Consider the following 15,881-nt stretch of genomic DNA (forward strand, 5'->3'; position numbering starts at 1 on the left):
TTGATATATTAAGTTTTCATCTAGTTTGTTCTTAAAATTATTTATAAATATGTATAATCTATCTATGTATCGTTCTTGTTAACATATGAGATTCCCCATATTTTTTTTCATGTGGTGACAAATGATTGTTGTTATTTGAGGTATCAATGTAACCAAGATATCAAGTTAGATAATGATGTTTAACATGAAAGTTTTTATAAAAAGAAATAACATATGTTCATATATTTTCTTTCTTTGGAGGAATTTCATTGTATATGGAAAACCGATTACAAGTTAAACTTTCATCAATTGAATGTTTATAAATATTTTTAGTATAAGTTAGTTAATTGAGTAAGTTTTAAGGATGTGTTCTGTAGTATTCCAAATAGTGTGAGCGTATGTATGAATTTTTGTTGTGATTTATTACAGAAAATGTAGTACCAAAACATATACGAAAATTAAGAAAGTAAAAACCACGATTATTGATTTATAACACCAAGGTTGGACTTATATAAGAAAAACACGAACACTGAAACAAAATCCATAAAACACTAACAATTCAGAATTCAAGAGAATGTCTTCAGAGGAGGTAGAGTTATAGCCCTCTGATCACAGATGATTATTGTCTTTAGAAGATGTGGGTCTCCCTAGATACGTGAAACGAAGCTCCAAGAGAGAATATCATGGGTCTCAACGCTATCACCAGTGGCAGCAGAGAACCCAATTCTCACCCATTCCGGCAGAACACCCCTGAGATCAATGGTTTTCGAGAACTGAACAACAGTGATGGGTTCAGTAGCATACGTAACACCCACACTCAACTCTTTGCTCTCTGAATTGTAGAGAATGCTAGCTCTTCCAATCGAACCTTGAGGAACTGAGTTAATAGGCCAATCTACGGTCTCAACAGATTCAAGAGAGTTGATGTCAAGACCAAGATGAGGAGCAATGGCAACAGGCTTCGGATCCCATTCGTTTCCGAAGCTGTCAAACTCAACGGCCACAATCTGGTTTTTGTAGGCGTTGAAAGCAGTTTTGGGACTGAAGAGTCCGAGGTATCCCCCAGATGAATTTCTGGGAATGCTGGGGTCAGCATCGAAGGGTAAGATGAAGAAGGAGAAGCCATCGGCGTGGATTTCTGAGCCGGCAGAATCAACGACAAAGGAGAACGTTGTTTCGAAGTCTGCAAGTTTCCCTGTGGTTTTGTCCCAGACACGGATTGGTGGAATGTAAACAGCACGACCAACACTGTGTTTGCGAATGATGGGAGTGCCGTATGGTCCACTGTCTCGTCTAGTCAATTGTATTGCACCGTCTAGGGCACGAGCATCGCCAAGGAAACCAATGTCGTACTCTGTTCCTGTCTCGAAATTCGAGAAGCTGAACGAAACTGAATCTGACTTGGCCAACACAAAACAGAAGCAAATCATGAGAAGGAGAAATGGAGTTTGTCTTTTAGCCATGATTCACACCTCAAATATCACTTGGAAACTTAGTTTATTGGTAGTTCTAGTTAGAGAAGTGTATGATGTGATGATATGGCAATGTTCTGCTTTATATAGAGAGAGAGTAAGATGAAAAATGAAGAGAGAAAGAAAGGGCAAAAAAGTTGATGAAAATGATGGGGGCAGGCCTGCGTCTACCAGATGTTCATAATCATATTAAGAAGCCAAATGACTTGCATAGGATACATTAGACGGTGTTTGGAAAAGTGAAGGTGATAAATACAATGCTATGTTGATATAATTTATATTAAACCATTTAATTAAAAAATTAAAATTAGTTCTACTAGTATAATTTAAATTTTAAAATATGAATTTACCTTTTACTTTTGGAATTAAAATTACTAATTTCTTCTTTTACCAGAGAATATATTGTGTTGCTAATTGAAGTAGATCTAAAAATATTAGAAATCGAAATGAGTCGGAATTTGAAAAATGATACTTTATCTCTTTATGAAATTGTATACAACTCTTGATTGTGACGTGTTTAAAAATAAATATATATAATAAAAAATAAGTTTGAAATTAAATGATATAAAAAATATTAAAATAATAGTATTAAGAGTTATAATATGAATGTATTATTACCTAATATTATTTTTACACTTTAATTTGTTTGTTGTGTGAAATTACATCCCACAACCACAAACCCATTTTAAGATTTATAAATAATAAATTTTTCACTCAACAAAATCCACTCTATATTTATATTAACCTTTATTTATATTAATTTTAATGTACTTTATTAATATTGATTTGAGTACTAGTATAAAGTCTTGCATAAAAAAAAATCTTATATCAGTCAAAATATGCGTTAGTATAATATATCATATTATAGTAGTAAAGATTCACAAGATCTACATTATAATTTACGTTAGTGTAAACATATATTTTTTAAAAATAAAAAAGATTAAATAGAACTTCTCAAAATTTTATGTAATTAAAAATAAAAAATTCAAAGTACTTTTTATATATTAATTCATGTATAAATTAATTTTATTTTATAGTAATGTGTGGTGAAAACATAAAGGTGAAAAATCCTAGGAATGCTTTATACGTATATCTCCAAAGATTTTATTACTTTTGACCCCTAGCGGTTGTCCTAAATATATGGCATTCTTGGATCACTACAAAAGCAAAAAGTCTTACATATTTATTTATTTATCATGAATAAATATTTACCCAAATGAGTAAAAAATTGTCTATAGCTAACGATGATAAAATCAAACTACAAGAAGATTATGTTTTGACAAATTCTTTATATATTTAAAAAAATAAAAGAATTTCTCAAAATTTTATGCACAAATTTAAAGTACTTTTTATATATATTAATTCCTGTATAATTTTTTTTTATTTTATAAAGAAATAATTATTAAAAATTTCATCCTAATATAGACTACATACGAAAGAATATTCATCTGAATGTTAGTTAGATTAACATTTGTGCCGCTCATGGCAACAACTAATAAAGAGGTGACTGATACTTCCAAAGTTGGAATGCAAGACAAGAGGTGAATGTCTCAAGTAAATTTTAGGATTCAAAGTTAACTCTAGAGGTGAAGAAAAACAAATCTTTCAAATTCAATTTATAATTATTTAAATTTATATTATTTTAAATATTTGAATGGATTTATTTAAAATTTAAATTCATATTTTGTTCAAATTCATAATTTTGGATTTTAAATCAATCTAATTAATTTGATTTGGATTTAATATAAATTAGATATAAATCCGGTATAAATTGATATAAATTAGACTAACTCATGTAAAGTCAAGCTAGGTTTTCAAGTCATGTAAGGTTGAGCCAAGCTAGGTTATTCTAGGATAAAGTTGAACTAGATGACGATCAAGTCAAGCCGAATTCGGTCAAATCCATATCAAGTTACGCCAATCTAGACTTAAGTCAAATTAGACTAAGTTGGATCTAAGACAAGATAGGTCGGGCTGAGTCAAGCTTAAGTCAAGTTGGGTTAGACAAAACCTAGGTCAATCTAGGTAAGTACAACAAAGCATAATGCAAGTTACGTTAAGTCAAGTTGATCGAGTTCGTTACAAGTTATAGAGCAAAAGATAAATCACATAAACAAGACAAAAAAAAAAACAAATACTACACAAACTCACTAGAATTCATCAAACACAACTTGGACCCTTGATGTCCAATACTTAGTTCTTCACGTTTTGAAAAATTATATTTACTTAGACATTTATTTTATTTTCATCATTTTTGTATTTTTTATTATTTCAATATTTTTAAAAGTTATTTTTTTATTTTCTAATTTTTTATAATCATTATTAATTTTTTTACATATCTATACACCTTATTTCTTAACTTTTTCAATGTTTTGCAAAATTATATTTACTTATTCATTCATAATTTCTTACTAGATAAGTTTTATAAACCTAACTTTACATATTATTAATTTTAATAATTTTCATATATTTTATAAACCTTATATTTTGCATTTAATTTCTTACAAAATAACTTTGGTGATAATTATATATTTTTACAATTAAATAATTTTTTTAAAATTAAAAAATATTTTTTTACTAATTTTTATCATATTTTAATTTTGTATCATTTAAATATTTTTAAAACGTTAGTTTTTTATTCTCTTTTTTCTTATAGCTTTCAAACTTATAAGTATTACTTTTTTACATTCTATTTTAATCTAACTATTATTAATTTTTTAAACTATTTATTTATTGTAAACTATTTTCTCCTTTTTTTTATAAATACTACGTCTACTTTAAAAATTATACCTTTCTTAACTAAATATACTTACTTTTAATATTTTAGCTATTTGTCACTACAAATAACATAACATAAGTGTTATAGGGAAGTGATAAATTTCTTATTAAAGGGTCATGAGTTCAAATTAAAAGTAGTTGAGGTGTCAGTGTAAAACCTAACTGAGATCTTAAGTTGCACAGATGCTTAACATGAAAGCTTTTATTTTAAAAAAATAAAATATTTTAGTTTTTTTTTCTTCATATTTTTAACCTAAACTTTTATTTTTAAACACTATTATATATAACATTAATTTTCTTAAAGTAAACTAACAAGTGTAAAATAGCTTATAAAATAGTTTATAACAAGTGTAAAATAGCTTATAAAGCAGCAATGATTGAAAATTGAGTCTAAATTAATTTCATCATCTAACTAAAATATTTTAATCGGAAGACTTAATCATGACATTTATATTGTTTTTAAAGCTTTCTAACTGAGAAAAAAACCCACAAAAATCTTATATGACTTCATTAAAAAGTCGACCAAACACATACACGTGGATACGACTTCATAAAAAAAACATAAAAACGTGCTTACTTGCACCGCTTCACACACACAATAAAAAGTTACAATAAGTTGAAGTTCGTTGTTCACATTCAAGTATAAGAAAAAAACAGATTTTGAATCGAAATATCATTAGTTTGGGGTTTTCTTACGGACCATTAAGTTGGTTTTTTTTTTTTATGCTACCTTTTAACCTCCGAACATACGCAACACTTGTATGGTATATGACACTTATCGGAGTGAAGTGTTTAATTCAAAAAATATTTATTAAATTTTTAATAATTTCAGCATAGTTCTAATATGTTCTCAAACGGGTTTGGAACCTAGAGAACGATTACTTCAGCTTTCACCTTCGGTCGTCTATGACGCTCTAAGTTTCCTGTTTACACCTTTCCTCCTCTCGGTCGTCTGGCTTCACAGGCAGGAAGGGTATCAGCAGAAGACACTCCAACGCTCAAGTCAGTCGGGTGTTAACACTCAGGTAGATAATGACGTATCTTTCTCTTTGAAATGCGTACTATTTATATTACCTTAATGGACTTTCATTAGTAGGCCGGATTAGGGAATTGGCTCGTGTTTAAGCAACCCTTAACCACAGGTTAACCTTGCTGATTTGGTCAACCCTTGACTCAACGTTAAGGGTCGATCGACCACGTGTTGTCACGTGACCTTCTCACGATAGCTTGGGCGTTGATTTGGTCCGTGCTGGCCGACTCACTGGGTCGTCCGGTCGTACCAATACATAATACAATTTTAAAAATGAGAAATATATTAATTTTTTAAAAACTCAAATTTATTGTATAAATTTTTATTATAATTATAAAAATAAGGAACAAAATCTTTTGAACCAATGTTTAAAAAAAATTGAAGCATGTACACATAAATATTTATTGTCAATTTTTATAATTCTTAATTATGAAAAATGATTTTTTCACACCCCATTTTTTCTTTGCTCCAAATTACACCTTCTTTTAAGTGTCGGATTATTATGTGATAGAGGTATTTTTGTAAAATAATAGGCATAATATAGATGTAATTTAAAGCATTGAGTGTGAAATTATCACTACTCTAATTATATAATATAAATATGTATCCGTATCCAACATTAGAATTATATATGTATCTTCGTATCCATATTATATTATATGAATTTATTTGTATGTGCTATAGAAATTTTATGTCTCTTTTTGTGGGTATAAGAGTTAGACCAAGTAAATCACATTTATTCTATTTTTTTTTTGTCAATAGAAAAAAAAAAGTATGGGTGATCAGCATCATTAGCAGAGGGCATATTCCTAATCGAAGGTAGAGCTGAAAGTCCAAGATAGAATCTTGTGCAGTTCAATCACCTTTCCCGTGGCACCGGAGAACCCAACGCTGACCCATTCCGGCAGAACGGTCGTCAAGTCAATCACATGCCCAATACTAGGTCCGTCGTTACTCACAACCGCGCTCAAATTTTGTGACACAGGATCATACGCAACAGTAGCAGATATTGTTGCAATCCCAAGTTGTGTATTTTTCCAGGCAACTGTTCTTACAGAAGCAATGGAGTTAACATCAATGCCTATGTGGGGAACAGGAGGGTCCCATTCATTTTTGTGCATGTCGAACTCAACGGCAACTATTGCGTTTCCAATGGTGTTTCTGAGAGCACTGCGGGGACTGAAAAGTCCGAGGTATCCACCAACTGCATCACGGGGCATCTCAGAGTGGAACGGCGCAATGAAGAAAGAGATCCCATCTCCAAAACCTAAATTTGCAGCATTGAGTATCTGAAAAGTGAAGGTGGTGGTGAAGCTTGCCGTCTTGCCGGTTTCTGCATCCCAAAGACGGACGGGTAGAGCATAGGTGGCTCTGCCGGCACTGTGGAGCACGATGGTGCCGTTATTGAGGACTTGTGTTGGTTGTATGACACCCCTTGATGCAAAGGCATCGCCTTGGAAGGTTAAGAGGGTGTGAGCGTATGGCCCTGAAAAATTGGGGAAATTGAAAGAAGTGTCTGAACTGCGATGCCGCATTAGGATGGGGATCAGGAGCAAGAAAACGGACTTTGCGTTGGACAGAGCAGCCATGGCATGGAGAATGGTATAGTGTTTAGGGTTTAGATAAGAGGTTTTGGTGAGATCAGAAAATGCAATTCATTAAATTGTGTACCAGTGGAAGTGGCCAAATGATTTGCATAGTTTGCACCATACAAGGAAGGGTGATTAGAACAAGGAAGAAGTTTTTTGACTTCAATAAGTTATTTCTGAGTAATATTTAACAGTAATGGTATACCATTCCTGTTAGATTATTCTGAAGTATTTTTCTTAGTTTAAGATAATGTTTGATTTTGAATCTCATCAAAGTACCATCAACGAATGTCTCGTTCTCTGTTTGATGTGTTAAACCACTTATATATATACTTAATTAATAGTTGTAGAGATATTGATTTTTGAAATTTAAGTAGTTTTTATAATATTTTTAACAGAGTAGATAATTAGACTTTTCTTGATTTATATGTCTCTTTTATTTTTTTATCAGGGTTGAATATTTTTAAAGTTATGTTTTCTTTTCTTGCTGAATAATTTTCTTCTAGTTCGATTTTATCATTAGCTATAGACATTTTTTTTACTCATTTAGGTAAATGTTTATTTATGATAAATGAATAAATATGTAAGACTTTTTGCTTTTGTAGTGATCTAAGAATGACATATATTTAGGACAACTGCTAGGGGTCAAAAGTAATGAAATCTTTGGCGATATACGTATAAAGCATTCCTAGGATTTTTCACCTTTATGTTTTGATCACACATTACTATAAAATAAAATTAATCTATACATGAATTAATATATAAAAAGTACTTTAAAAAAATTATTTTTAATCAGATGAAATTTTGAGAAGTTCTATTTATTCTTTTTTATTTTTAAAAAATATATGTAAATAATACTAACGTAAATATTATAATGTAGATATTGTGAATCTTTACTACTATAATATGATATATTATACAAATGCATATTTTTAACTGATATAAGATTTTTTTTATGCAAAAACTTATATTACCAGTACTCAAATTAATGTTAATATAGAGTGGATTTTGTTGAGTGAAAATTTTATTATTTATAAATCTTAAAATGGGTTGTTGTTAAAGTGTAAAAAATATTAGTCCGACCTCATTTCGATTTCAAATTATTTTAGATTTAGTTCAATAAGCAAGAAGAATTAATAATTTTAATTCTAAAAAGTAAACAGTAAATTAATATTTTAAAATTTAAATTACACTAGTAGAACTAATTTTATTTTTTTAATTAAATGATTTAATATATAAATTATATGAGCATAACATTGTATTAATCACCTTCACTTTTCCAAACACCGTCTAATGTGTACTATGCAAGTCATTTGACTTCTTAATATGAAAATGAACATTTCGTGGGCGCAGGCCTGCCTCCATAATTTTCATCAACTTTTTGCCCTTTCTTTCTCTCTTCATTTTTGATCTTACTCTTTCTCTGCAACCTCTATATAAAGCGGATCATTTCATGAATCTATCATCACAGTACTTCACAGCCATGGCCATGAACTCGAGAACTCAAATATCTGTTTTCACTATCATCATTTCCTTCCTTGGACTCACCCAAAACGTGAAGTCAGCTTCTTTCTCATTCTCCAGTTTTGGGTCTTACACAAATGGCATTACCCTGGAAGGTGATGCCTATGTTTCAGAAGGGGTGATAAAGCTGACACCTGTCACACCCAACAACGCTGGCAGAGCCTCCTTTGCTGCACCCATCCACCTTTGGGATGCCAAAACTGGGAAGCTGGCAGGCTTCAACACAACCTTCTCCTTTGTTGTTGCGCCAAACGCTCCTGGGCTCTTGGCAGACGGCATTGCCTTCTTCCTGGCTCCGTTCAACTCGAACATCCCAAGCAATTCAAGTGGTGGATTCCTTGGACTTTTCAGCCCTGAGTCTGCCCTAAACGTATACCAGAATGAAATAGTGGCTGTGGAATTTGACTCCTTCAGTGGGAACCCCTGGGACCCTCCCTCTGCCCATGTAGGCATTGATGTTAACTCCATTGCCTCCGTCACAACGGAGAAATGGGAAACTGACAGTGCAGGGAACGCGCTTGTTGCATACGCCAGTGTGAGCTATGAGGCTGTGGAGAAACGTTTAGACGTGGTTGTGAGATACCCTGGAAGCAGTGTGAATGAGACTAGTCTCTCTTTTGTGATTGATTTGAGGACTGTTCTTCCACAATGGGTTAGGGTTGGATTCTCCGGTGCCACGGGACGACTGGTTGAAATACACAACATTCTTTCTTGGACCTTCAATTCTGCGTTCTATTAGAATTTCTCCCTTATGCTCGATGCTCTTTTTCTTATTGCTTATTGTTAAGTTCCTAATAACTTACCTTTCTCCACTTTATTCTCAATAAGGTCATTCATATTTTAAATCAAATTCAGTTTCATCAGAAGTGCCTCTGCCCAGTTTTAAGGAGTGCCAAACTTGTCTACAATTTGATTACTACTGCACGTAAATTGTTACACTACATTTAGTTTATAAACAGCTTCAATAATTAAATATCTATTTACTATAATCTATCCAAGAGATATTTTGGAAAGATGTATGAATGGTAGGGCGGTTTCAGTTATACAACTATGGCAATGTTGATTTATAAAAATAAGTTAAATAAGCAATTAACATATTAGTTACTGACATAGCTTATATGCTGATGAGGAGAATCGACATGTATAGTTTAGTTGTGGCACAAAAAATGATATAGAATGTGTCTCGTTAACATTGATTCTCATTCACATTGATTGTGACTGGAACAAATATGTAGAATGAGGTATCATTTTCTTGAAATTTTTCATTAGACAGAAAACCACCCCATCATGGAACCCAATATCCAAATTTGGAAGAATGATAGCAATTTATAGAAAAACACGCAAACACAGAAAACCTAAAAACATGATTAACAACACAATTCTTAAAAAGTCTACGAGTGACAATAAAAAAGAAGATTTTAAAACAAAGGTAAACGTTGTAAGAAACTAGGAACTTCTCTTAGGAACCATAGGAATGTGAAAGAAACTAGGAACTAACCATAGGAATAAAAGGTTAATGATGACAATCCACATTTTTCATATAACTATATTACAACTTTCAACTCTAATCTTATTATTTTAATATTTTTTTATATCATTTAATTTAAAATTTATCCTATATATATATTTATTTTTAAATCCATTAAATAAAAAATTGTATACAACTTCCATATTCCATAGGTTATCAAAGGATATTTTCCTGAATGAAAATAGTTAGGGGTGAGGAATCTAACTTTATGATGGATGAATAGAGATCAAAGGTTGTGGAGGAGGAGGGCGTCATCATTGGCAGAGAGCGGCGACCGCAATGACGGCGAGCACGAAAACGGCGACTGCAGAAGTGACCACGATAACGAACGGAGAGCGAAACGCGAGCGGCGCGAACTGGAGATACCGGAGACGCGAGCTGCAGAAATTGTTTTTTTAAAAGGTACTTCATGGTTTTTTTCTCGGGCTTTTGTTTTGCCTTTTTACTAAAATGAGGTCCGTTTTAAAAAAATTATAAAAATGGGTAAATTGTGTCAACTTGACACAATTTCATAAGCAGAAGTCGTACCAAATTGACACGATTTTGACACGTCAACTTGAATCTGTCACGTCAACTTGAAGTCGTGCCAATTTGGCACGATTTTGTTCACGTCTTTTTTTTAATATTGAGTAGTGAGTTATGTAATATTTAAAATTAATTTGATACATAATTTTTCAAAGATGTTAGTTTTAAGCAATAAAAAAAATAGATAATCGTGTATGGATCATGATTGACGGTAACGTAATATATTTATTTGAGAAGTGTTATTGTATTTGAAAAATAAATAGAGAATTGTTTTTGTGGATGATTCAATTTCAAATAAGCTAAAAAGATGTTCACATTATAGAATTGAATGTCATGTCCACACAGACAAGTTTAATAATAAAATTCAATTGCAAATTTGATTATTAATTTCCTAATTTTCTTTATCTTTGTATTTATTCCTTCGAAAAAAATTATTCATCAATTTAATTTCAAATATTCCATAACTTATAATTATAATTATAATTAAATAATTATAATATATATTTATTTAAAATTATATAAAAAATATGAAGTGGACAAAGTCGTGCCAAATTGACACGACTTTTACATATGAAGTCGTGTCAAATTAGCACAAGCACCATTTTTATAATTTTTTTGAAACAGACCGTAAAAAAGAAAAAAATAGAAAAAAATAGCCCAATCATAAAAGAACCGTACTTAATCTCCACACTCAGTATTGGAATGGTATTGATTCAAATAAAATCGCCTTGATTGTGTAAATAGCGTATAACGAATGCATCTATTTTTATATTCAACACCTCGTAACTTCAAAGTAAATCATAAAAAATTGATCACTAATTTCTACTAAAAAATATATTTTATTGAAAAGAAATCCATCATAATTTTTGGGTAGAAATTTAATCATACAAGAACTAATAGATATTTTGTATTAATATAAAATTGTTTCATCTTCACAAGTGATTTCAAATTTTGAAGTGGTCTTATCCTTTCAAATAAGATTATATTTATTGATGATATAACTGGTCTAATAAATATATAAGTAACTGGTCACATGGCTGTATATAAAAATAAGGCTATATTTAAACAAAAAAGGATTTTTTTTCATAAGTTAAAATTAACTTATGAATAAATTTTATAATAAAAAGTTTATAAAAATTAAATTTTAACTCTAAAAATTGTTTGGTTTTTTCTCCTTTACTTTTTTTTTTCAAAAAATACTCATGAAAAAAACTGCTCAAAGATATTCAATTCTGAGTTTTTGAAAAGGTACACAACTTTTGCAAACGTGCTTCTATGAGAAAACAACTTCATTACATTTTATTATTTAAAAATATTCAGAGAAAAAGAGCCGGCACTAGATTTATTTGTTTTGGTTATCGTCATCCTTAACTTTCACAAATTGTTTCTTGTTATTGTCTTAGTGAGTTATTTCTTAATTTGACAATGGATAATCTGTCTTGTTACTCATGTCTCATTCAATTAATAATATATATATATATATATATATTATTTGGGTTTCCATAAAAACTTTTCAAACATAAAATAAAAATGCAGGCCAGTACTGGAAACTTTTTGATGGATGTCTTGGATTAGGTCAACGGCGTGTGTATTAAAATAATCGAGAAAGTGTTTGTCAAATGAAAGTAGAAGATGTGAAATTATATTTTTTAACAATCATATGATTGCTTGGCCATGTACCACTTTTATTCCAGAAAAGAAAATTCACATATAAAAAGATCAATAAAAAAAGGAGATTTTAGAATTTAAAATCTTAATAACCCAATTAAAAGTCTTCTTGTAAACTTCCATATATTCGTGTATTAGCATTTCAATTGTATATAAGTATTTCAATTTGTGAAATGTAAAATTTGTTTGGAAACAATTTTTTTGGTTAAAACAAATTATTTTTTTATAAGTTATTTTCTACCTATACTCTTAATTTAAATTGATGAGCATAATTTCATTCACACTGTCAGTTAATCTTGTATTTTAGTCATAGTAGACGGTGTAATATTTTTAAAACAGACGGTCTAACTAGATGTTATAAGGGTCTGACTAGAGAGACTGATATAAGCGTCTAACTAGACAAATTGATATTAGCGTCTGACTATACAGGTTGAATGAAGTCCATCACTGCGAGTGGATCGAAACACACAAAAGTTCAAGTTGTTTTCTTAAATCAAAATGGGAAACAAAAATTAAGTTAAAGAATGAGAGAATAAAATCTGCAATATCTCATAAACATAATTGGAATCAAATCTTTTAGAGGGATATTCTCTCAAATTTCTGAAATTAAAATCCCATGTTAAATGCACAACAAATAGAGCAAACCTCTTTCGAAGATATTATTTAAGTAAACCTTTTTCAAATATCTATCACAATAGTGCTAAGTTTAATTATAATTAATGCGCAAATATGAATCGAGTTTGAGAACAAAATATTTGGAAAAGAAGCAAGAACAAGATCTGCAATTACTTAGGAAAGAATATATATAATTGATAAATTGAAACAAAGAAAAGAATTATTTCATAATTGGTAAACACCATCATGAAACAAATTTTGAATTCGATTTTGTGCAAATAAAAGAGTAATATAAATCAAGTTTCACAGTGGCAGATGAAGAAGAGAGCATTATGGTTTTCTTAGTTTTTTTATTTTTTTCTTCATAATCTTTTCATTTTGCCTCCTCATAGGCTAAAACTCTTTGAGTTGATTCTCTTGTAATTTCACAATGAATTTTAAGATTCCGTTCAATTAAATTTTTGTTATTCAATATCTTATTATATCTTATTGTGCTAAATATTTGGTGTTTTCTGAGTTTTATTGGTGTTTTATAAATTATTTTTTAACGTGTGTTGATAACTCAATTTTGTCTTTAATTAAACTCTTGTTTAGTTTTCTAAACAATCTCTTAGACACATGATTCAAGAGTTAAAAGACTTAAAACCTCATGAGTAGACACATAGAGACGTGTAAGGTATTGAATAAATTAGTGGATACATGTTTCATTAATGAGATCGTTTATCTTTGACTTACGCATGTTTGGTCAATTCAATTTTGTTTAGATGATTGAATGATGATATATTCATTCAATCAACTGATGAAAAAATCATAATGTTTTTCCTTTGACTGTTTTATAATCTCAATCCCCGTCTACTTTCCTATTATTGCTCACTTTTATGGAACTTTAAATATAGAATAAAATTAATTCTAGTAAACATATTCATTGCATTAAAAATATTTGTGTGAAGTAAATTTAATTTTTAAATTTTAATAATTTAATGTAAATGTCAAAGATTAAAAAAAAAAATCTTAAACATAAAATTACATAAAAAAATATATAAAAAAATTGTTAGCTAATTAAATACCAATTTAGAAACTAGTTTATAAATTTTATTAATAATAAAAATTACTTAGATATCAATAATTTTTTTTTGTCTTTGAAATAATATATAATTTAAATAATATGATAACTAATTGTTTTTTATTTTTAAAATTGTTTTTATTAAATAATTTTATTATAAAAAAATGGATAAGAGAAATCTTTATCTATATCTAATTGATATGACCTAGTTTTTCAATGATTTCTCATTTGAGAGCTTGATGTAGCCATGGTGGCATTCCTTGTGATTTTGATGTAGGTTAGGTGGTATTACATGTGGATATCTTTCATTAACAAATTCTATGGTTTAATTTATTTCTAGACATCAAATTCTTTGCTTTAATAGTAATACTTACATAAGGTTCATCTTGAGGTGACTTGATTTAATGGAGATGTTGTAGTAATAGTCATATGGAACACAATTAGTATTGGCACTTCATGTGCATTTAGCATTTACACTTAGGCTTACACTTGTGGATGACACACTTGGAAAAATACTTATAGTGTTTGCAATCTCATATACAATATAAACACACATTTTAATACATTCAAAATTAGTCAAATTAAGTATTTTACAAAAAATTGTAGAAAACATGGAGTTCTACCAAATGTGTAATTTTGTTTTCAATAAAAAAAAATGATAGTGAGAAATGAAGTAATTCAAACAAAAATAAATTACTTTTTTATGGGGTTCTTTTTGTTTATGCTAACCATCTAGACATATTTTAAAAAACAGTTAATCTTAAAAATAAAACAATAAAGTGTGAGATCAATGAGAATGTTTACAAAGTATGAACATAAAATACTACTTCGCATTGAAGTAATGCAAGAATTATAAAGTGTAAGAAAAATAAATTACTAGGAATAAAAAATAAATTTTAAAAAAATCAATAATATTGGTGAACACAAACATGAACACTTTTACTATTTCTCTTACATGATCGTTTTTGGCACCAGAAACTCAGTACAAATTAAATTATTTTTGTCACCCTAAATTAAAAAAATATTCAATATATAATATATAAACAATTATCCAATTGCTTTTAATAACAACACTGATGTCTATTCTATATTTGTCGAAAATCCATTTGGCGTAGTTTGCAAAAAGACACATGCTAAGATATTTTCCATGTCCCCTTCAAATTTAATTAACCAATTTTAACTATAACCTCCATCTCTATATATTATTTCTTTGACCATTTCATAAACATACCCTCAATCATTTAGTTTAATCTTTATATCTTTTACTTAGTTTCGAACCAATATAATTATTAAGTAATTGACCAAATAACGTTGATTTTTGTTTACTCATAAATTATAATTTTATTTATTGACAATAATGTGAATGTTTGCTTATATAATTATAAATTTGTATAAATAAATAGTTTTAAATATATACATTATAATTATTATAATGAAAAATATAAGCATACAATTTATATTTTAGGTTTAGATTTATAATATGTTTTATATTATAACATAAAATCATTTTTTAATAATTGCTCTTTTTAATAATATTAAAATTCAATTTTAAAAAGTATAAGAAAAATATAATAAAAAAATTCATCAAAGAAAGCCACTTAAAATTATACTTTTATTTTTAAAAGTAATTATTTTTTTAATAAATAAAATAAAATGAGACATTCTCTCCCAACTCTTATAGACACTTCAAGGGTGTTTCAACCCTTATACATATACTTCAGGAGTCTCCCAACCCTTACACCGAAAGAGATCAAGGTCAATCTGCTCAACACCTGAACTACTTACTTACAATTTTCATACTTTACTAATCACTAAATCAATCCTCAATTGAAAAAAAATTAAAAAAAATAAAATAATTCTTAAAACCCTTTTATTTATCATTATTTTAATTTATATGTAAAAGGATGATATAAATGTTTATGGTTGGTTATCCCTAGATCGGGGAAGAGACAAAGAGTGAAATTTCTCACAAGATGTTTTCCAGAACGATTCCTCCAGAAAAAGTCTAAGAGTATGTATGTTCTTGTATTAGTAATTAATTAGTGAAAGCAACGTATTTTTAATCAATCAAATACCTACTTAGGAATAGTTCAAAACATGTTCTTGTCAT

At 29.2% G+C, this 15,881-nt stretch overlaps 3 protein-coding genes across 3 annotated transcripts; 1 reads left to right on the top strand and 2 right to left on the bottom strand.

Moving 5' to 3' along the window:
• Positions 1–437: 437 nt before the first annotated feature.
• On the bottom strand, positions 438–1,490 carry LOC137805713 (lectin 10). The gene has a single exon (XM_068605648.2). The coding sequence runs from the start codon at positions 1,440–1,442 to the stop codon at positions 627–629; it is 816 nt and encodes a 271-aa protein (XP_068461749.1). The 5' UTR covers positions 1,443–1,490; the 3' UTR covers positions 438–626.
• A 4,478-nt stretch (positions 1,491–5,968) lies between these two features.
• On the bottom strand, positions 5,969–6,941 carry LOC137805997 (lectin 7). Its single transcript, XM_068605870.2, has one exon. The coding sequence runs from the start codon at positions 6,846–6,848 to the stop codon at positions 6,069–6,071; it is 780 nt and encodes a 259-aa protein (XP_068461971.2). The 5' UTR covers positions 6,849–6,941; the 3' UTR covers positions 5,969–6,068.
• A 1,386-nt stretch (positions 6,942–8,327) lies between these two features.
• Positions 8,328–9,317, top strand: LOC137805714 (lectin 7). Its single transcript, XM_068605649.2, has one exon. The coding sequence runs from the start codon at positions 8,332–8,334 to the stop codon at positions 9,109–9,111; it is 780 nt and encodes a 259-aa protein (XP_068461750.2). The 5' UTR covers positions 8,328–8,331; the 3' UTR covers positions 9,112–9,317.
• Positions 9,318–15,881: the final 6,564 nt, after the last annotated feature.

Source organism: Phaseolus vulgaris, chromosome 3 (assembly GCF_051622355.1).
Source record: "Phaseolus vulgaris cultivar YP4 chromosome 3, ASM5162235v1, whole genome shotgun sequence".
Lineage (NCBI taxonomy): Eukaryota > Viridiplantae > Streptophyta > Magnoliopsida > Fabales > Fabaceae > Phaseolus > Phaseolus vulgaris.